This window comes from Coenobita brevimanus, chromosome 93, assembly GCF_032717465.1.
Source record: "Coenobita brevimanus isolate Jiangsu-jjx chromosome 93, ASM3271746v2, whole genome shotgun sequence".
In the NCBI taxonomy this organism is placed as follows: Eukaryota; Metazoa; Arthropoda; class Malacostraca; order Decapoda; family Coenobitidae; genus Coenobita; species Coenobita brevimanus.
In genome coordinates this window covers 47,634,409-47,656,694 of record NC_137046.1, presented here as the reverse complement: position 1 = coordinate 47,656,694, position 22,286 = coordinate 47,634,409, and the positions used below count along the sequence as shown (strand labels likewise).

General features: G+C 41.7%; 1 protein-coding gene across 1 annotated transcript in view; it reads left to right on the top strand.

The window, feature by feature from the left end:
- Positions 1–821: 821 nt before the first annotated feature.
- The window catches only part of LOC145412426 (uncharacterized), a 31,283-nt gene continuing 9,818 nt past the window's right edge, over positions 822–22,286 (top strand). Inside the window, exon 1 of the mRNA XM_080282311.1 lies at positions 822–1,646. Coding sequence (XP_080138437.1) covers positions 822–1,646 — 825 coding nt within the window. The remainder of the gene's footprint in view (positions 1,647–22,286) is intronic.

Genomic DNA, 22,286 nt, shown 5'->3' with positions numbered 1-22,286 from the left:
GTACAATATCAAAACGCATTTTCCGACCTCACCCTTCCTCCTCCTTATGATGGAGTTTGCAACAAAAGTTTGCCCTTTCCTACGCCAGTACGAAGAAGAGGGAAGGGCTCTAGCCAACGCCTCGCGTTTGAAGGTAGTTTTGCTGTAGCTCCCTATTCTGGCTGATTTTCATCGCTTTTTTACGATGGGGAATATACAAGCAGTAAGAAAAAACGCGAAAAGCAGTGCCTTATGTATTGCCAAGACAGTTAGTGATGCTGAATTAGGCTATATAAATGAGCTAGCAGCATGTGATAGTGAAGGTACAAAAATATACTTAATTTTGCTTATACTGAGTCTGACTAACAGTTATAATAGCTATGTTGTGTGGAAGTTGTGAGCAGAGAGGCAGGTTAGGGTAGCACTGCCCTGCCTCACCGCCTTACGGATATGTGTGTGTGTGTGTGTGTGTGTGTGTGTGTGTATGTAACACTCTGGTACGAGGTCAGGTCATGTACAGAACCTACTTCCACACTCAGGTCAGTATGACAATGCAGCACTCACTAAAAACCAGAGTATAGTGGGGAAGCGGGGTGAGGGACAGCAGGACAGAGTAGGGTAGGGCAGCGCAGGGCAGGTGGAGGAAAGTTTAGGGTATAGGTGTGTGTATGTGTATGTGTGTGTGTGTGTGTGTGTGTGTGTGTGTGTGTGTGTGTGTGTGTGTGTGTGTGTGTGTGTGTGTGTGTGTGTGTGTGTGTGTGTGTGTGTGTGTGTGACAGAATATAAAGTGTACTTTTCCTGCAGGGTTGTGGAAGTGTGTAGGTGTGGTGAGGGTCGCAGTGATGGAGGTGCTGAGGCCAGGGTCAGGCGGTCACCCCCACCACCATCACCAGGACGCACCCATCGACCTCTCAACTTCAGCACGACCCACCCTTCTCCTTACCCCTCCCTGGCACCCGCTTCCAGACCCACCCGACCCTACGCCTGCTACGCCCGAATCCACGCCCGCTACGCCTGATTCGACGCCCGCCCATCCCAAATATATCCCCATCCCTAAGAAGCGTCATTGCCACATCCCGTCCACGCCCACGCCCACGACCACAATGCCACCCGCGCCCACCCGCTGCTCCCCTGCACCGGACCCGCCAGATTCACCGGAGATGTCGCGGAAACGGCCTCGGCTGGGATCTCCGCCGCCACCGCCAGACTCTTACGGCGTTGAGGGCGGGGTGGAGGTGGCCAGCAGCACGAGCGGAGGCGGCGGTGGAGGGGGAGAGGCGGGGCGGGTGGAGGTCGGGGGCGGGGCGGGCTATGGGGCGGGGAGTCAGTCAGCCATGCGGCGGCGCGGGAGCCAGCGGTGGCCCCCCTGCCCGGGCGGCCTGCCGGGCGGCCACCTCCTCGCCGCCCTCCTCCGCCTCCAGGCCGCCGCCGCCCACACCCCACCCACACCCACCCTGAAAGACACGGACGCCCTGGTGTCGGCCGTGCAGCAATCACAGCTCCTCTACTACACCTACTGCTCCCAGCTCCTACACGCCCTCGCCGCCCACCAGCACCAGGACCACCCCGCCCACATCGACGCCCAGGACACTCAAGATACCCAGGACTCCCCCGCAGCGGCCCAGGACACACTCTCATCCATCCTCAGGGCCAGGCTTCACACACAGGTCAGTGTCAGGTCGAGTGGGGGAGGGGGGGTTATGGGGGTAATATGGCACCATAAGTACTATTTGATCATTCTCAGGGTGAAAGCTGTGCTTCCTATGTCAGTCCAAAAGTGTACACGAGCCTTCATACATTCGAAGCTTTGGTCATTCTTAGAATTGTACAACTTTAAGAATTCGGCCACTCAACTCCCCCCCCCTTTTTTCCAATTTTCACTCAGCCATAGAGAGGCAATTTAATCACTTATCAGGAAGGCAACTCTATCATTCCTATAGCATCTGCCTCCAAATATAATTCTAAGTTAAGAACCGGATAAGTAACTCAAGCTTAGTGTTGTTGTTGTTGTTGTTGTTGTTCTGCCCCAGTCTGTCTGATCGAGCAGACCCAGCAACTGCAGAAAAGCAACCGCCCCTGCAGGATCGTCCCATGTGGTGAACCGGTGTTCCCATGCGGCTGACAGCACCTCACCACAACGAGGTGCGGGGATTAACGTGGAGGTTTGGTTCCTGGGTGGACGCCGCATTTGCATCTCTCCATCCAGTTCACAAAGGCACCATAGTAACCTCCATGTCATCCCGTTATTTGGCTATATGGTTACCACCAAGCGTTGTAAATGGTTTCCTGAGTTACAGGAAACCATTTGACTTATCACTCAGTACAGAGCCAAATGAAGGAGAAAAGAGTACTAAATGTGACAGGAAGGACGGGAGAAACGGGAAAAGAGGAGAACAGACACAGAAAAGAATGACAAATATAAAGGAAGAAGGAGACAACACAACATCAAGTGAGCGGAAGATGTGCGCCCCCTGTTACCACCGAAGCTTTGTGTCATAATATCATACTTAGCATCCAAGGCCTGAGCTTCGTATAGTTACCATGTGCATGTAAGTCAGTACAAACAACCTGCAGTCGGCCTCAGGATAGTCATCCAGAAATCATTAGTATGGAAACTATCCCAATCCTTCTTAACCTAAGATAAACCTCAGTTGCTTTATATGCATTTGTTGTTATTGTTGCTGCTACTGTTGATGTTGTTGTTGTTGCTGTTGTCCTTGTTATTACTCCAGGCTGAGGTGGTGTAAGCTCCATAGGCAACAGATGAGAAGACTTAATTATCCCACGCGCATATACAAACAACCCGACAACATCCTGACTGACCTATGGTCGATAGCGTCATCTCAGTTGGTTTGACCCCAACAGTACCACGACGTCCTTTTATTTCATTCTTGCCACCCACAAGTAATTTCTTATTTTTAGGGGGGTGGGGGATATAGCTTAACGAGGAGGGGTTTGAAACAATCGTTGTTGAGCCCTTTAGCAAATATCTTTTAAATCTTACCCTTGCCACTTCTAGACGATTTCTTTCGGCTTTGGGTGGACGGCAGTTAAAATATAATGTTGTTTATTCCACCCCTTCAGTACAATGACGCTAAACATCTTCAAGTCGGTAGTGTTGTTACATTTAATTTATTCTTTCTACCACCAGGTAATTTAATTCCTTAAGCTCAGCAAGGACCCCTCCTAACCCATCTTATAATGAATGTAAGTCATCCTACGGCCAAACCTAGAGTCATTCTGAGCCATTCTTGTCATTCACTGCCATACTATAATCATTCTAATCCAGTCCACATTTTAATCCATACTGCAGTCATTCTAAGCCATCCTGAAGTCATTCTAAGCCATCCTGAAATCATTCTAATGTATCCAGTGGTTATTCTAAGCCATCCTGCAGTCATTCTAATACATCCGATAGTCATTCTTCTTAGTCATTCTGTAGTCATTCATCATTCTCCTACAGTCATTCTAAACCAACCTGTAGTCATTCTAAGCTATCCTGTAATCATTATACGCCATCTTTAATCATTCTGTGTCATCCCACTGACCAGTCATTCTAACAGATCTTTGTTATTCTAAGCCTCCTACACAGCTAAGTTAGTCATTTCAAGCCCTCCAGTAGCCATTCCAAACTATCCCATATGCTAGTCACATAGGCTAATCATTCCAAGTCATTCTAAAGGTTAGTCATTCTAAACCATCCTAGTCATTCTAAGCCGCCCTGCAATAATTCAGAGCTGTCATATAACCATTACAAACCGCCCTGCTGTCATGTTAAGCCGTCCAAATAATTCTAAGGCATCATAGAAGCCATTCTTTTCCAAGCATCCTGCAGTCTCTCTGAACCGTCCTACAGTCATTATAAACCATTGTATAATCACTAGGTCATCCTTCTGTCATTCTAAGCCTTCCCTTCATCATTCTCAGCCATCTTAGCTATCTTAATCATTCTAAAATGTCTCGGTTGCGTCAGCCCGTGGCCATTTCTGCAGACCTTCTAAGCCATCCTGCAGTTATTAACTAAGCAGCTCTACTGTAAACATCCGACAGTCATTCTAAACCACCATCATCATTCTAAATCATTTAAGCTATCCTGTTCATTCTGAGTCATCCTACAGCCATTCTTATGCAACCCAATACTCATTCTCTGCTATCCTGTACTCATTTTAATCAAATCAGCAGTCATTCCCAGCCATCTTGCACTTAATCCTAAAACCAGTCCCAGCATTCTAATCATTCCAAGTCAAAGTTTAAATGAGTGTCCCAGAAGGCCATTCTAAATTACTAGGCTACTCTGTTAACTATATGTACGGCAGTGAGGCTACGTACATATTATGCCAAGGTCACTGTGTGTGTGTGTGTGTGTGTGTGTGTGTGTGTGTGTAAGTGAATAGGTCTGAGCTACGTCCCTGGCTGCAAGAGAGAGAGAGAGAGAGAGAGAGAGAGTGGTGTGTGTGTGTGTGTGTGTGTGTGTGTGTGTGTAAGTGAATAGGTCTGAGCTACGTCCCTGGCTGCAAGAGAGAGAGAGAGAGAGAGAGAGAGAGAGAGAGAGAGAGAGAGAGAGAGAGTTGTGTGTGTGTGTGTGTGTGTGTGTGTGTGTGTGTGTGTGTTATCACTATCAGCGTACGGAAGGGTATTGTAGTTCCCTAAACGTAGTGTAAGATCTGGATGCAGCTGTGTGCGTCCAAGTTGCATTAACATTATTCTGCTGTTTTAGTTGATGTTTTTATTCACAGGGTTTAGTGCAGTTCAACAGGCATCATAGTATAACTTTGAGTAGCATGTGATGATAACGTAGTGAAAAGCATAATGTACAGCGAATGTCATTTGTTTTCCAAGAGCAAGATGTACGACTGTATGAAATAATGTAGTACAGCGTAAAGTAGTTGTAGTGTCGATAGAAGACTACTGTTTTTAAGTGCAAAGATGAGTACTGAAATGTAATGTTACGTACCGTAGGTGTAGTGCACCGTTGTGAGGCATAGATCAATAAAGCGCAACATGTGCTGTGTAGCTCACTGTAGCGTAGTTTAACGGTGTTCATTAATGTTGTGCAGTGTAGTATTGCTCTGTTTAAGCTCGACTAATACTGTGATGAGTGGGTTACCTTGGAGATAGTTGTGCAGAATACAGAGCTCGCGTTTCAACACACACACACACACACACACACACACACACACACACACACGCACCACATTACGTCATCAGTGTAATGGAACACTGGAGGAGTGCCTTTTGTAGGTTCTCATACTACTAACAAGTCCTAAAAAAAAAAAAAAAAAAAGTACGTAAATGCAGCCAAGCGATCCTCCTCAGTGCACTCAGTAATTACACCTGGTTATGCTAACACCTCCAGGGAACGCCTATTAGCACTACAATGAGAGTACACCTTCACATTACGGAAACCGTATGACTCCAATTGCTAGGTCGTTTGTGGCTGTAATTCCCACGTCCGATTGCTGTTACGGCCTGCATGGCAGGAGTGGTTGAGGTTGTCTGGAGGATTGCCTGACCACCCTAGCAACAGGGCGACTTGGTGAATCGGTCGGTCGGTATAGTTAAGTCTCGTGTTTTAAGGACCCTCTGCCGTTAGTTCGAGTCCCTTGATTGCCATTGAGCTTGCATGGCGGACGCACACAACCTGACTCTTGTCCGCAACAAACCAGTAGCAAGTCCTACACCATACCACTGCCGACCACCTCTATCGTCTGTTTCACGCTTTGTGCCTTGTATCTGCCCTACACTCCTCCTAACCCCCAAACTAAACCTACACCATACCACTGCCTTCTACCACAATATTCAGTTTCACCTTATGCGCCTTATATCAGCAACCTAACACGCCTCTTCCCTACCGCGTGGCTTTACCCCCTACCCAGCAACAAGTGGTCGCGTGGGGGACGACGGACAGACGCACGGGATTTGTCGTACCGTGATTAGAGGTGGTTACACTGTTAGCGTCAGTGACTATGGAGATTCCTGGGAACAACGGACGGAGCAGGCTTGTTTGAGAGAGAGAGAGAGAGAGAGAGAGAGAGAGAGAGAGAGACAGACAGACAGACAGACAGACAGACAGACAGAGACAGAGACAGAGACAGACAGACAGACAGAGAATATAATAAATCTACCTACAGCTTCATACGGTTATACACGGAAGGAAGGGCGGTCACACATTCATCAGTCGCTGATTGCATTCATATGTGTATGCGCGTGTGTGTGTGTGTGTGTGTGTGTGTGTGTGTGTGTGTGTGTGTGTGTGTGTGTGTGTGTGTGTGTGTGTGTGTGTGTGTGTGTGTGTGTGTGTGTGTGTGTGTGTGCGTGCGTGCGTGCGTGTTCGTGTAACAGTATATAGGAGTGGAGCGTGTGTACATGTATATGACTGTCATGAAGTGGGCCGTCCATCTCTCTTTCTCTCACACACACACACACACAAGCAAATGGCGTGGCCGTTAAAGCAGTGTCAGTCCACCACAACCATTATGCACCTGATACCCTCCAATTTCACCCGTCCCCCCTCCACACATGATCTCCCACTCACAAAAAAGGTATGAAAATAAAAATAAAGCATAATTCTTCTCCCACTCTCTCTCTTCGGGCTGCCTGCTATTCTGGGTAAGGTGGTCTTGGTCACCTTGAAGCAGAAGTGAATCAAGGTTAACGGCGAGCTGGATTTAAGCGCCCCTACCATATACTGATTATAGTGTGTGAGCGGAAGATTACGCTGAGTGGCAATAGTACCTTGATATCCTGCAATTATGATGTGTGTGTGTGTGTGTGTGTGTGTGTGTGTGTGTGTGTGTGTGTGTGTGTGTGTACTGTGCAGTAACTATATTGGGACAAGGCTTTGCTTTACCTCCCTTTCAATGTGTGTGTGTGTGTGTGTGTGTGTGTGTACTGTGCAGTAACTATATTGGGACAAGGCTTTGCTTCACCTCCCTTTCAATGTGTGTGTGTGTGTGTGTGTGTGTGTGTGTGTGTAAAAATCATACTGTATCCTTACGCATTATCAACAGGTAGTTTTTCTACTCTTATTTTTCGACTTTGGTCATAATATCATTCCCATTAATTCATTACAACACAGCGTCGAATTTTTTTTTCTTACTACCGTTAAGATGTTTCGTATAGCTGATGAGAAACTTATTTTAATCCATAGGTTGCAAGCAGCCGTAATTATCCTTTTCGCTACGACAGGGATCTTTTCAGTCAACTAAAATCGTCTGGAGGTGGCAAAAATAAATTTTACAGTATGTCTGAAGGGGTCAAATAAATGGTGTTTTCATATTACGCAGTTCTTCCCATTAATCTATAATGAAAATATTACTAACTGCATCCTTATCTGCCATCAGTTTTAATCTTATTCTTTGGCAAAGGTCTGTTGCTTTGCGTGTCAGTTATGCTAGCTACGGGAAGGACCTACTCTTTCTTCACCGTGAAAGGAAGATAACAAAGAGAGAAGAAATCCCCTCCCCCCCCTCTCTCTTTCTCTCTCTCTCACGCCTTTGTTTTTCAGCCCCGTATCTATCTCTTCATCTATAGACACATGTAAGCCTATCCTAATCACTAAAACAGTACCTTCTAATATGAAAATCGTGTCCATGGCCTCGACCTTTTTTGGACACGGTAACAAAAAAAAAATATTCATTTCTTTAGACTGGAGGTAACTGGTGACTGGAGCGTGGTGGAGCGAGGAAGGGAGCGAGAATATGGAGGCATGGAGTGTATAGAGAGAGAAGGGGGGAGGCGGACAGACAAAAACTGGTCTTGTATGGTGAGGAAGTGGCGTTCTCTCTCTCTCTGTCTCTCTCTCTCTCTCTCTCTCTCTCTCACACACACACACACACACACACACACACACACACACACCTGTCCTTCGGTCTGCCTGTTTGTCCATTTGCTTATTTGTCTATCAGTCTGTTTAAATCTGTTTATTGAATTGTGGCGCTGCTCTGTCTACCCCTTCTAACCCCTTCACTCCGATGACGTATTTCCCGCTTTAATCTTGCTACCTCCAGACGATTTTGTTCAACTTCGTAAAGACCTCTCGTGGGGTTAACAGAGACCATATCGAGTCTCTCCAATTTATTAATCCTTTTCTAAGTGAAACAAAATCGTCTGGAGAGAGTAGCAATAAATTAAACTTTTGCATCATCGTAGTGAAGGGCTATACTGTCCGCTCACACGCCAGTCGCTCCGTTGCTCTGTTAATCCCTCCACAGCAAATACGTCTTTTATATTTTTTTTTTTATTAGCTTCAGACCATTTCATTCAGCTCTGGAGAAGCTTTGACTTGGGGTGGTTAGATATTGCATTCATTAACTCCTTCACACACACACACACACACACACACACACACAGACACACGTATTCATAGTAGTCCTGTCACACTATCAACATGCTGGTCTGTCTGTGCCAGGTTATCATTGCTCTTTGATACTCAATGTTGTTTGATACCGCCAGTCTGTTTACTTTCGTTAGGCTTACAGTCTGTTACCAGTTAGCTCGTCTGTCGTTTTACCTGTCTCTTTAGGGGAGCCACAAAGAACTGATAAGAAATACAAGGAATCCTAACATAGTCATTTTAAACTGGATATCTGAGTAACGGAGAGCGATAAATAAGGAATCCTAACATAGTCATTTTAAACTGGATATTTGAGTAACGGAGAGCGATAAATGAGTGTTGAGGAGAGATAAAAGTGTTGAAGAGAGATAAATGACATCTAATACTTTTACAATATGCACAGTTTAATAGTTACGATGACACACATAGGAGGGGGGAGGGAGATGTTTAATGACTGGCTGACCACTTCACCTTGACGTATTTATATTTTTCCTCTAATTACCTTCAGATGATTTTATTTAGCTTGGGGAATGACATCAGGTTGTGAAGAGATTAATCGATTGTTTATAACCCAGCCGCCACAACTGGTTTCTCAGGTTAATAAATGTCAGGAGGCAGCACAAGAATTAAGTGTAAATAAAGAAATGAATAAATAAGTCAAAGTAATGAAGGGGTTAAGGTCCTTCGGGGATTTATTACGTGTAGTGTTCAGCGAAGAGATAATTTTGTTCTCTGCTTGTGGCACCCAGCAACTGTCCCGGTATTATTATTATTATTATTACTATTATTATTATCATTATTATTATTATTAGTAGTAGTAGTAGTAGTAGTAATAGCAGCAGCAGCAGCAGCAGTAGTACTGTAGTAGTAATAGTAGTAGTTGCAATCCCATACTCATGTCGACGTAAACCCGGAGGAAAGCAAGCCGAAGTTGCACCGTCTTCTGCAGTCCACCATCCTCTCTTCGGGGGACAGGGTGGTAACTGAGAGACATTTCTTTAAATGGGCAATGGAGTCGGCCATATATCGGTGCCACCACGTGAAGGCGCCCACTCCAGCACCAACGATCCTGGTTAAAAGTGAAAAGTTTCTCATCTGCTGATAGTTTAACTCAGTCTGGTGACTGAGTTAGACTTTTAATGTTCCGCCGATATTCTTCATTGTAAAGGACATTTCCTGCTGTGAAGAATTAAAGCAGACTATATCTAACCCTCTCTGGTTGCTATAGTCATGTGGATATAGCAAGAGAGAGAACGAAAGAAAGAATACGTCATCGGATCTAAGTGGTTACGAATTATGGAATTGGTAAAATGAAAAGTTAACACAAACACACACCTAAGATTTCTGAATAGACGTGACGTACAATGAGCATTTCGACAAGCGATTTTTTACTTAAGGGGTCATTTTCTAAGTGGCATAGAAGGCTTCGTAGCGTCTCTCCCACAGCGGTTTGTTTTAGTAATACACTTTAACCTTCTCTAGTATTTTGTATACTTTTTTCTGGTATCGACATAGTTTACATCATTTTTATACAAGAGGTTACTGAGGTGTAATATGTAGAATAATTCGTTGCAGAAGAGGTGCTGCAATATCTTCAGAATCACTTAGGACGCGACCCAGGTTAATGTTCTGAGCGAAATAAGGTGGCGAGGTCATAATATGCAACCCCTTTGGTCCGAAGATATATTTCATGTTTGCTTTTACCAAACGTTTTTATTTTGCTTTGGAAGACTTTACACTTCAGCGGTTAGATATGGCCTTCATTTACCTCATCACTGCTAAAGGTCCCACATAAATATGAATATAATCGCCTCGAACGTGGTGGAGCGAGCAACATGAAAACCGCTAGTTCCTCAATTGACGTGACATATGTAGCGTTCGCTTAGTAAAAATATGAAGTCGGAATAACTGTGAATTATAATAATAATAATAATAATAATAATAATAATAATAATAATCTATATTATACTGATCTGATTTTGTATATTTGTTGGTTTGTTCGCTTGTGACCGTAACAGCAAAAACGGCGCATTGCGGCGCAATTTTTGTTAGAGCAAGGTACCGCTAAAATGTTCTAACTTAGAGAATAAAACAATTTCCTGTCCAATCGGACCACCAGTTCCTGGGTCATGACTCATTTGTTTCCTTTTGACATTGAGTGGATTCGGCGGCCTTTAGGCCGATCACTTTCTTTGTGGGCATTGAAGTTACCGTAACACACCCCCAAAACTGCGCAACGTAGTGCAGCTTTTGTTATAGCAAGGTACCGTTAAAATGCTCTAACTTGAAGAATAAATCAAAATCCAGTCCAATCGCGCCACAGGTTCTCGAGTTATGACTCATTTCTGGCCTTCTGACATCGAGCGAAAAGGCCACTGAAGGCGATCTTTAAGGGAGTAATAGTAATAGCATAGATCTTGGATTCGGGCATCTCGAAATGAACGGAGCTTGAATAAAAATTTTTCCCATCTCTCTTGAAGGAAAAACCCATTCCGGCCTTGTAACTTTTGGTTCTTTCGTCTCTGTGTTAAATAATAATAATAATAATAATCCTTTAAATACACTGGCATTCTGTTGGTATATTCTTTCCACCTCCAAACAATTTTATTCAGCCTACAAGACAGTCCAAGTAGGGAAGGTGTAACTGAATTAAGGCTATATGTAATATCTCCTGTCCAATATGTCACAGGGATTTGGAGGTAGCAGTGATAAATAATATATCCTTAAGTACGTAATCCCTGATTAATAGTTTCATATTATGCTAACTTATAAAACTGACAACAGACGTGCACATTCTTATTCACATAATTTACAAGTCCAAATTTAGCGTTTAATCGCCTGTTTAATAAACTAACAAGGCATCTCCCAAACAAAAAATAAGTGACGACGCTGCGACTCTGTTTTCCTATATGGATGCCGCGACCCGAGTATAATATATTCAACATTGCCTCCCGCAACTGATCTGCCCAAAAATACGATGTTTACATTTCGCAACGGGTGACGGCGTTAAGCCCTAGGCAGAGAAAAATGGTATGTGTGGCCGGCAAATAAGTACTGACAACATGAGGCAGCTGACAGCCTGATATTTCTCCAGTAATAACATTTAGGTGAGGGTTAGTTTCTCTTCGGAGAATCTTTGATATACATACATACGTGGATCATATTTGCATGTCTTTGTACGTGCCGTTAGCCCGACAACACATAATAGACACACGCGCACACACGAATGTATGATATTTTTACAATTTATAAGTGAAGTGCGTGGTTTCAAGATATCACATTTACTTGCATGTAGCCATAGCGTTTATTCTATAACTATCGCATATTTATATACATGCGAAATTACTGGTTCTGTCACTATACTTTTTTCACTTCAACTTGGCCTGAAATTGCCATCTCTCCATCTTGAATGTGGAGTTGTAACAATAAATTGACATAAAAGTATATGCTAATCACACACACACACACACACACACACACACACACACACACACATACATACATACACACACACATGCTGTGGAAAGGATGCAGAGCCGTAGTGGCACTGTCTTTTTCTGCCACAGAGGTAGATGAAATAAACCGCTAGGGGTCAAAACTTGGGCCAGGTTAGGATTAAAAAAAAAAAAAAACTTTTAAGCTGAATAAATTCGTCTAGGACTAGCCAGAACACAATCCTTTAATGTGACTTGTCTGTAGTTCTCATACAGACCCATAAAGGCAGCAGCATTCACTTATACATAATTCCATTCACACGACAACAACCACTGTTACGTGATGTTAAAACAAAGGAACAACTCAGTGCTCCTCTCAATAGGCTTACATTAGGCCTAAACTGTAAAAAGTTTGAGGGCTATCACTGCCTCGAGGTGTTCACACACACACACACACACACACACACACACACACACACACACACATTTCTCTCTCTCTCCACTCTTCCTCTTCAACTTCTTCAGTCTTCTTCTTATTCTTCATCTATGAGTACTGTATCTCCCTATCATTTTGTTTTTTTTCCTTCAGCATCCGGCAATAATATTTTGAGTTTTACGGCCATGAAAGGTTGTGCAAGTAGGCTACCTGTGTGAGAGGATTGATGGTGTGCGAGTGAGGGCACAAAAGCGAGGGCATGTGAGCGAAGGTGCACAAGGCTAGGTGAACAGTACTGTGTGATACCTAAAGTGAAATTGGGCATAAATTTCATTGTATCAGCATAAGTTAATATGAACTGGCTCTAAGCATACAACAGACCCGGACAGATGATGCAGAGTTCCTTTAACACCCCCTCCCCTTTCCCCCCGGGGGGGGGGTGAAATTATTCAGATGCAAATTTTGAGATAGCGCCCCCTCCCTTTTTTTTTTTTTTTTTCATGCAAGCTCTCCGGGACTGTCAGACTTGTGATGAGATTTTTGGTGTTGTTCTACATACTTTGCAACGTATACATATTAAGCAGTGTTGTTCGGGCGTAGCTTGGGACTTGATACTTTCCCATCCCTCGTCTTCAGTAATTATGAACCGTAACCAATTTCTCCTTCGATCATTACCAACATTTTTATTATCGTTCGCTAGAAGTTGGTCTTTATGTACCCTCAAGGTTTGTTTTGTTTTATGCTTTGTATTAGCTTCCTCGTTATATAAAGTCTAACGAGACTCAGCTCTTACCTCTTCAGGTGAACATACTGCACTATGACTGTATAATGTGTACGGTATTTTGTGGAAAGTGGAGAACTGCCATAATCCCTTTATATCCGGTGACTTATTGTTTAGTTTATTCTGACCATTACCATACTATTTTATTCAGTTTTGAAGAGCCTCCTGTAATGGGGACTATTATAATCTTTCTAGTTCAGTAAGTCTCTCCTAAACTAATCACTGAAAAAAATTTAAGAGTAAAAGTTACTCTTTTAGGGGAGTACAGCGCCTATGTCAATATTTACTCTTCTGAGAAACGTGAGAGAGTAAACATACTCTTTTGAGTATTTCTTACTAGAAGAGTACATTTACTCTCTTCAAGAGTAAAATTGACATGACACTGTACTCCCCTAAAAGAGTATATTTACTCCAAGGAGGGTATATTTACTTTTCAAAAAGAGTAATAAATACTCTAGCAAGGAGCATCATTACCTTTTGCAAAGAGTAAATCAATCCACCTTGAAGTAAGCTGGAAATTGTAGTGCAGATTCCTTCCACAATAGCTGCCCTTTGTGAAATAGAAAAATACACAGATAGATTTTACATGTTTATAAATTCATATCATTTCATGTCAAAAGTCATACTAAAAAAGATATCTATAGTAAAACTGATTTCGTTCAAAAGATGCAGTATTTTGAAATCCTAAATACAGATACCTAAATGCATGCATCCAATCCTATGTTGCCCCATGGGGAGTGTAGGAGCCCGGGGCTGGGCAAGTTGGTCCTGACGTTTAAGATGAGAGTGACCAGCTCCACTCATCCCTGAGTGGCATTATGTGATCAATAAACCCCAACCGACCCTTGGATATAAACCTGCACAGGCTCAGTCAATTGGAGCAACTTTATTACCCACTAAACCACCAGGTGCCATAATTTGGTTATATCAAATTCTTTAAATACAAAAAGTATATCATTTACGTACAAAAATATCAGTAGAAAGGTTACTGTCTTCCAAAAATATGAAGTGTTCTGAATTCATAAATGCAAATATGTCTAAATGAATAAGAGTAACACATATACATGACTACAAAAACAATATCAAAATCAGTCTAACTCTAGCTCCCTCCTTACAAAAATAGGTAGTGTTCAGAATTCATAAATGAAAATACCTGTCCCTGTAAACACACATTAATCCAGAGAGATCCATCTGAACACCAGCTTCTCAACACGTAACAACTATGATGGTAGAACATATACCGGTATAAGCAACTTTTTCTTTTCATGAAATGTTCAATTCAGTTGGTGAATGAACACAGAAATACAGAAATAACACAGAAATATATTGTACACAATTGTAAAGCTGAAAGATTTCATGGTGCAGTTTTTCGTCTTTTACCTTGATAAATACAAAATACATTTCATCTGAAATAATCTCAATGCAATGTATCACAAAAGTATGAGCTGTAATACTGTAACAGATGCATGTTAAAACATGTTATAAAATTCAGTCCATTATAGGCCACACATTTGCCACATGATTATAACTAATCAACTTGTAACTCAAAGGCTACTTGCATCTATTTAAGAAATTGTGCATTTTCTTGCCTGTATTAAGAGAAACTACACTAATCAAGATTAATTCAAATATCAATTACAGAAGTGTTCATAGCGGATAATTTTTTCCAATATTGATTTGATCAGTTTACATCAGACTGCACACAATGCCTTGGAAGTATTAACATACAGAATTTTAAGCTATTCACATTGGAGAGTGCTTCCCAACCATTAAACTTTAAGAAAACAATGACTTCTTTGTTTGCTAGACAAGCACAAAATTCTTTAAAATACTGATGTACATATGTAAACTTAAATTAATGCACTAACACGGCATTGACAAAATATCAATATAGATCATAGTAAGTTACCAGTCAATAATTACTTTAAAAACATTAGGTGAAACCAATAAAAGATAGTAATTATACCTAATTACACTTTCGAAACAAAAAAGGTGACAAAATCTATGTCCAGCTTTCACAAGTTGGCAGGCAATCTCCATCATTTCCATTGTGGATACATCAAATATTCAGTGTCAGGTGACAATGATGTTCTTATTCAACACTAAATACTGAATAATGAACATATTTTAAACCATATTTTTATGTGATCTACCATCAATCCCTTCCCCTAAGACAAGTTCAACAGGACCAACGTACTTCATAAGATCACAGACATATTGATGAAGCTGATGAGGATGATAAAGACTACTGCAAGCATCTTTTACCAGCTGCGTTTGCTGAAAATGTTTTTCATTCATTTCTCTATTCAGCCTATTCAGGTTTTCATGTTCATCTTGTTCCAGTAGCAATTTCATTTTTGCAAGAAATTGGTCATTGTTTAGTTGCACAATATTTTGAATCTCCTCAGCAACAGCACTACAAGCTGCTTGTGTCACTTTATGAATTTCACGCAGTGTCAGGAGAAACTTTGCTAACCTTTTAGTGTGGTCATATTCAGGAACATGATCTCTTCCCACATCATCAGCATGATTTTCTCCATTGTCATCAAAGTCCATGTCATCCTCAGCATTGTTTATACTTGGTACTTGTACAGCATAGCCAACATCAATATTTTCATTATGACTGGGTGACAAGTGTTGAACAGAAAAGGGCTTATAACACTGCATAATGTGGTGCTGGTAAGATCGAATATTTGTGTATTTTCTTGTACACCCATCTGTGCCACAAACAAGTTTGAAATCCCTCTCTAATACATGGACCAATGTATAGTGCTTTAATAAAGTCTTAAATCTACTAGCCTGATAAATGCATTTTTGACAATGAAAACGTATTTGATTATGATCCTCCATTATTGTTATCAATTCTTACAATCAAGTACCATAATTTCTGACCATGGGATATATATATATATACATATATATATATATATATATATATATATATATATATATATATATATATATATATATATATCAATCCTAGCCCAGTAGTACTGCAAACTATTCCTGAAACTTATGAAGCCCAATAATTATACTGTATGTCTCCCAGCTAGGTATATGCCAACGCTTTTCAAACCCTCAATTCACGCATGACCACCTGACCAGTAATATAGCTCAGCATTACCTACACACACAGCTATGAGTTTTTTTTAAACTAGACCACGATATAGATGATAACTTTACAAATATACTGTCACAATATTTGTTACCAATTACCTTACTTGTGCACCGATATTTATGTATTACACAGCTGTTAATTTCAACTGAATCTCCAACGTAAACAGCCGGAAAAAGACTAACGTGATGCGCAAGCGCATAATCACAGCTGACAGCCAGAATGAGTAAATGCACTCTGCATGGGGAGTGTTTCTACTCACAGTACTAATGCTAAGGAGTAAAACAAAGAATACTCTTCTAGGAGAGTAAACGTACGCTAGTTGTTCTATGTGTGATTAAAAACATCTAGGGATGATAAAAAATTGAAAATACATCATCGGAGTAAAAGGATTAAATCTCCAAAAGGACACTCAAGCAACATGTAGTCTCCCCAAAATCCTACCCATCCCCTGGGGTGCCACAATAGTGATATACTCAGCAGTGACCCGTAACACATTGCACATTTCCCTGTGCGTGCTGAGGCATGAACGGCGGGCTGCAGAGCGTCGGCAGGGATTTGAGGTGGAGAATAATATTAATAATTAATTTTTGGGTCGCCTTTGAGTAGGTTTGAGATGTAAGGATATAATGATCTGTGTCGATGTGAAGGTGTACAGGTAGTCTGTTTTCACCTGACGGAACTGGGCCACTCCCATAACTTGAAATATTCAGTTATGATTACATGAAATTGGATAAGCCTTCGTTATGAGATAAGAATGAATCTCATCTTACCAGTCAGATCAACCTTCCAATCTTACTACACCTGGCTATCAACCGATATGAAAAACATGAGGGATCTTTGTCAGGATAAGTAAACGCGCTACAGAAGGTAAGTGGATCGGTGTGGGTGGGGAGGTGGAATTAACGGGTCGGAGTGTCAGTGTGTGGGAGTGGTAAGTGTGCATGACTGAACATACTTGTGTGGATACACTGTATGTGTTGACAGTTCTGTTGTGTGGATGTAGGGAGTGAATGTGCTGGTGTGGGTGCAGGGGTACAGCTTAACCTTTTACTTGCATCGGAATTTCATTTACTCAACAATACTGCCCTGGCGGTAGCCATGATAACATCCTTAAGTACATCTGAAGGTTTTTAATGTACTTCTAGCCAAGCAAGAGTATTGCGTTGTTCCTTGTTGCGTTGGAGGAGCAAATGTATAGGTTTTGTTGTATGTACGGATATATATATATATATATATATATATATATATATATATATATATATATATATATATATATTTTTAAGAAATTGTGAATCTAAATAAAATTACTAATGTACAGTAACTGCAGTATCATCCCATTCAGTCCGGAAGCTCGTTTTATATTTTATTCTTGCTACCTTTAGGTGATTTTATTCAGCTGGGGAGAGAAACAATGGAGGCTAAATCTAACCCCTCCAAAAACGTCTGAATGAAAGTGGTCTGTAAGTAGCACGAATGAACTGAAAAATAGAACATCGGACTGAAATGACTGGTGATGCAGAAATATGCTTTGATACGAAAGTGAGACTGCGCAGAGTGTAGGAAAAGTGAACGTAAATCCTCTAGCGTATGTAGATAATGGGAATATAGGGAAGTGGAACGAGGATTGTGGTATTGAGGTGATGGTGGTGGTGGGTGTATTAGTGTATATGTAAGGTGAATGTACTGTTGTGAAAGTTACGAGGAGAAAGTGGGATGCGAGTGTACTTTGTTTAAAGAAAGGCAGGGGTGGGTGTAGAGAGGTAAGTGTGAGTGAAGAGGTCGAAGACGTGGCGGAGTGGGATGTATAAAGAGAGGGTATAGGTGTCAGAATGAATGTGTTCAGTGTAAGGGATGTAGTGTAAGTGACGTATGTATAAATTATGTAGGCAGAAGTGTATGTGATGCAGGTGTGTTTTAAGGGATGAAGATGTAATTGCAAGGGATGTTGGTGTAAGTGCAAGGGCTGTAGGTATAAGTGTAAGGGATGTAGGTGTAAGTGTAAGGGATGTAGGTGTAAGTGTAAGGGATGTAGGTGTAAGTGATGGAAGTGGAAGTGAAAGGGATGTTGGTGTAAGTGGTGTAGCGGTAATTATACACAAGCAAGGGTGAGCGGGAGAGTTATGGGGTGTAGATGTGAGTGAGAGGGAGAAGTGTAGGAGTGAGTCACCAGGAGCACTGGGAAAAATACAGGTGAGGAAGGAGGTGTAATGGTGAATGTACGGAGGTGTATGGCGAGAATGTGGCTGCCTGATTAAGAATGAGTAGGCTGGAGCTTGAAGAGATGTCGAACACGTATGGGATTTCGAAAGACGTAAGAATGTAGGGAGATTACAGGGGCGATAGCAACACAGGTTTATCTGTGAGAGAGTCGTGTTATAAGTGGTCTTGGGGATTTCGTAACACCTCTTCCTTAGCGATTTGTTCTGTGCAGGACACCACGAAATCCTCTTGTTTTATTGATGCAAACTATTTCGATATTAAAGCAAGGTAAATAACATACAAGAGAATGTTAAGGTGTATTATGCAAAGTTAATTCATTATGAAAAGTAGCTTGCCAGTTTGTATGAAACGAAAAGTATATAACGAATGTATAATTCCAGCTATGACGTATGGTTGTGAGACTTGGAAACTGACAAAATCGATGGAAAATAAATTAATCCGTTCTCAGAGAGCAATAGAAAGGTCAATGTTGGGAATATCTTTAAGAGATAGGAAAAGATCAACTTGGGTGAGAGAGCAGACTAAAGTCAAAGATATTATAGAAGTTATAAAAGAACAGAAATGGAGGTGGGCAGGCCATGTAGCAAGAACAAGGGATAATCGATGGAGCAAGAGGTTGACTGACTGGACACCATGAGATGGTAAGCGTAGCAGAAAAAGGCCAGACAGGAGGTGGAGAGATGAGATAGAGAAATTTGCAGGGAAAACGTGGCAAAGATTGGCTCAGCCAGGGAATTCGTGGAGAAGGTTGGGGGAGGCCTTTGTTCAGCAGTGGACTTATAATGGCTGATGATGATGATGATGATGATGATGATGATGATGATGATGAATTGCCAAGGAATAGGTGCTACAAATCGTCTCATGCCATCTGTAGTGCGAAACAATGTAAGGAAGAATGTAAGAGTCAGAGTTTGAGAAAATTTAGGCTGGTGTTACGGGAGAGAGAACAGTGATGCTGAAGCAGGAGGGTGTAAGATGAGGCTGGGTGTTTTGTAAGTGGTTTTTGAGAGTAAGGGAGGATGTTGGGCAAAGTTATGAGGACGACTGGAGAATGTTGTGAGAGTGAGAATAGGGGGATGTGTAGGATGGCGTTAAGGGAGGAAGGAGGGAAGGGAAGAACGAAAGGTGAGGGCTCAGGAGGGTTAGAGGGATTAGGGTAGGGGAGGTAGGTGCTGATGCTAGCTGTAGGGAATATGACTGAGAGTGAGGAAGAGTGAAGGGTAGAGGAGACAGAGTATAAGAGTGGGCGTGGGGTATAATGTAAGTGTACTGAGGGGGTAGGAGAGTGTATGGATAAGAGAGATAGGGGCAGACGTGAAGGTTAAGGCAAAGTAGAAAGTGAAAGTGAGAGACCAGAACGGTAGGGAACATGACTGAAAAGGGCGTAGGAATTAAGTGAAGATGTGTGAGCTGAGAAGAGTTTATAAGCAAGATTATGAGTGAACGGTCTATGGTAAGAAGAATTTAAATTGAGAGTAGCTGTAAGAGACAGAACTCAATAGTGAATAGAGATAAGTACAGTATATTGCAAAGTTAAGGTAGGGGAATGTGTAAGAGGAAGAGTTAGGTGAAAATATGAAGGGTAGAAGAATTATAGAAAAGCGGGATAGTGTGTAGAACTAAATATTATGGAAAACTGAAGAGGCAAAGGAAGATGAGGTACAGAGGTGAAGGTAAGGAAAAGTAAAGTGTAGGAGCAGGGATGTAAGGGTGCAACAATGAAGAGAAAAGGTGTAGAAGGGAGGAGGGAGGATTTAGGGATGAGAAAGGGAGATGAAGGAGCGAGAAGGGAGGGTGTAAGGGTGAGAAGCGAGGGTGTAGGGATGATAAGGGAAGGTGTAGGGATGATAAAGGAGGGTGTAGGGATGATAAGGGAAGGTGTAGGGATGAGAAGGGATGGTGTAGGGTGAAGAGGGAGGGTGTAGGGATAAGGAGCGAGGGTGTAAGAGTAAGAGGGAGCGTGTATAGGTGTGAGGAAGGAAGGTGGTGTAGATGTGAGGAGGGTGGTGTAGGTGTAAGGAGGGAGAGAGTAGGTAGGGGGTTATTCTCACCTTCCCTAGACCCCTAAGGCATACGACACATCACCACCCTACACCACCCCTACCATAATAACCAGCACCATTTTCCCGTTTCACCATACAACAAACACGTACGGTATACTAACATTCTCTCTCTCTCTCTCTCTCTCTCTCTCTCTCTCTCTCTCTCTCTCTCTCTCTCATAATACAGCAAGCATTATATATTCAAATTAGTAGACTACCTTCATCATTCAAATTCATACAGGTTAATTATAAAGTATGTTAGTAACTTTCAGAGTGCCTAGATTTTAAAAAATCATTATACTGGAAGAACATGAGTTTATATATTGAATAAATGTGGGGCTTTCATATGAAAGGTATGGTGAATAAGTGAATGAGGTAGATGGCTAAATGGATGTAGAGGATGAATATGTATGAAGTGAAGGATTCAGTGCATACAGATGACTTATTGAAGAAAGGAATTATTGGGCAATCATTAAATGAAAATGAGGCCAAAACTGAGCATGCGAAATGCATCTTTAGGACGAATGTGGATGACAGGACTACGTAGAATGCAAGATGGTCTCCACTCAGCTACAGTACACTGACATACGTCTGAGCAAATTGCCGTGATAATTAATGAACACACAAAAACACGGGATCTAAAAATTGGTGTCTTATATGGTTTGGCCTTTGATCCCTTAAATCCCTTTGTAAGACCTAGATTAAAAAAAAATGAAAATAGCCTTTCGGGAATATTGGCCCAAGGAACAATTATTGTGCTAAGCTTGAAGCGAATTAGTGGAGAAATAAAGGAATGACGCCAGTTGAAAAAGAGTTTGAAAGAAGAAAGAAACGGAGGAAATACAATAGCACTCCACACTTTGGCGTGGAGCCCTAAATAGGCCTACATAGGTTAACGGCGAGATAAAGACGGCATGAATTACGAGGTGGATGGACAGCGAATACTTATAAATTGGTAATGAGATGAATATCTTGATGAAAGCAGATAGGAGAGACTAAAGCTTGGCTCCTTCAGAATTTGGACGTTTTATATTAGAGTGCTTATTCTATACCATTTCATTCAGCTTCGGGATATCCTCTTGCACTGAAACATCTATCTTATGCTGAGCTTTTGTTTGGGAGTGACAAAAAAAAGCGAAATACACGACATCGTGCTGTAAGTTTTCATTTTTGAGGCGAAATGGATGAGGATGCAGATGGTTCGGTAAATGAAAGTATGAATGTAAATGATATGGACGATGACTGAAATGATAATATGGATTTGGAAAAGGAGATGGACTAGCTTTATATGGATCCGAGGAAAGACAAAAATGTAGATGAAGGTGGGAGTAATGAATATGATGTTGATGAAGAGAAAAATGAAGATGGGAGAAGTTGATGAATAAGGAGACGTACGAATATTGTGGATAATATGGATGATGTATGGGCGATGATGATGTGGAAGATGCTAGACGGAGATATGAATGACGGATGACGATGGTACTGACAAATAGAATGGATGAATACATGGGTGAAGGATAGTGAGGATGATATGAATGAAAGTAAGATACATGAAGATATGGATGCAAAGATAAATATACAGATGCTAGTGGGTGAAGATGATACGGGTAGATGAGGTGGATGAAGAGGCAGGTGAATAACCGGATATAGTGAATGATGGTGTTGAAGGTTATATAGATGAAGGTGAGATAGATAAAGATATGAACGAAGAGATAAACAAAGATATGGATGACGGTGGATGAAGATACCATGAATAGTTGATGATAAAGATGAGGCAAGTGAAGATAAATGTGATAAGGAAGGTACAGAAGATGGATGATGAAAACGATACGAATAATGTGACTAAGGAAGATGTAAGTAATAATATGGATGAATATTATATGGATAGCAGTGGATGAGGATGATGTGAATGAAATGGATGATGAGTTCGAAAAACGTATG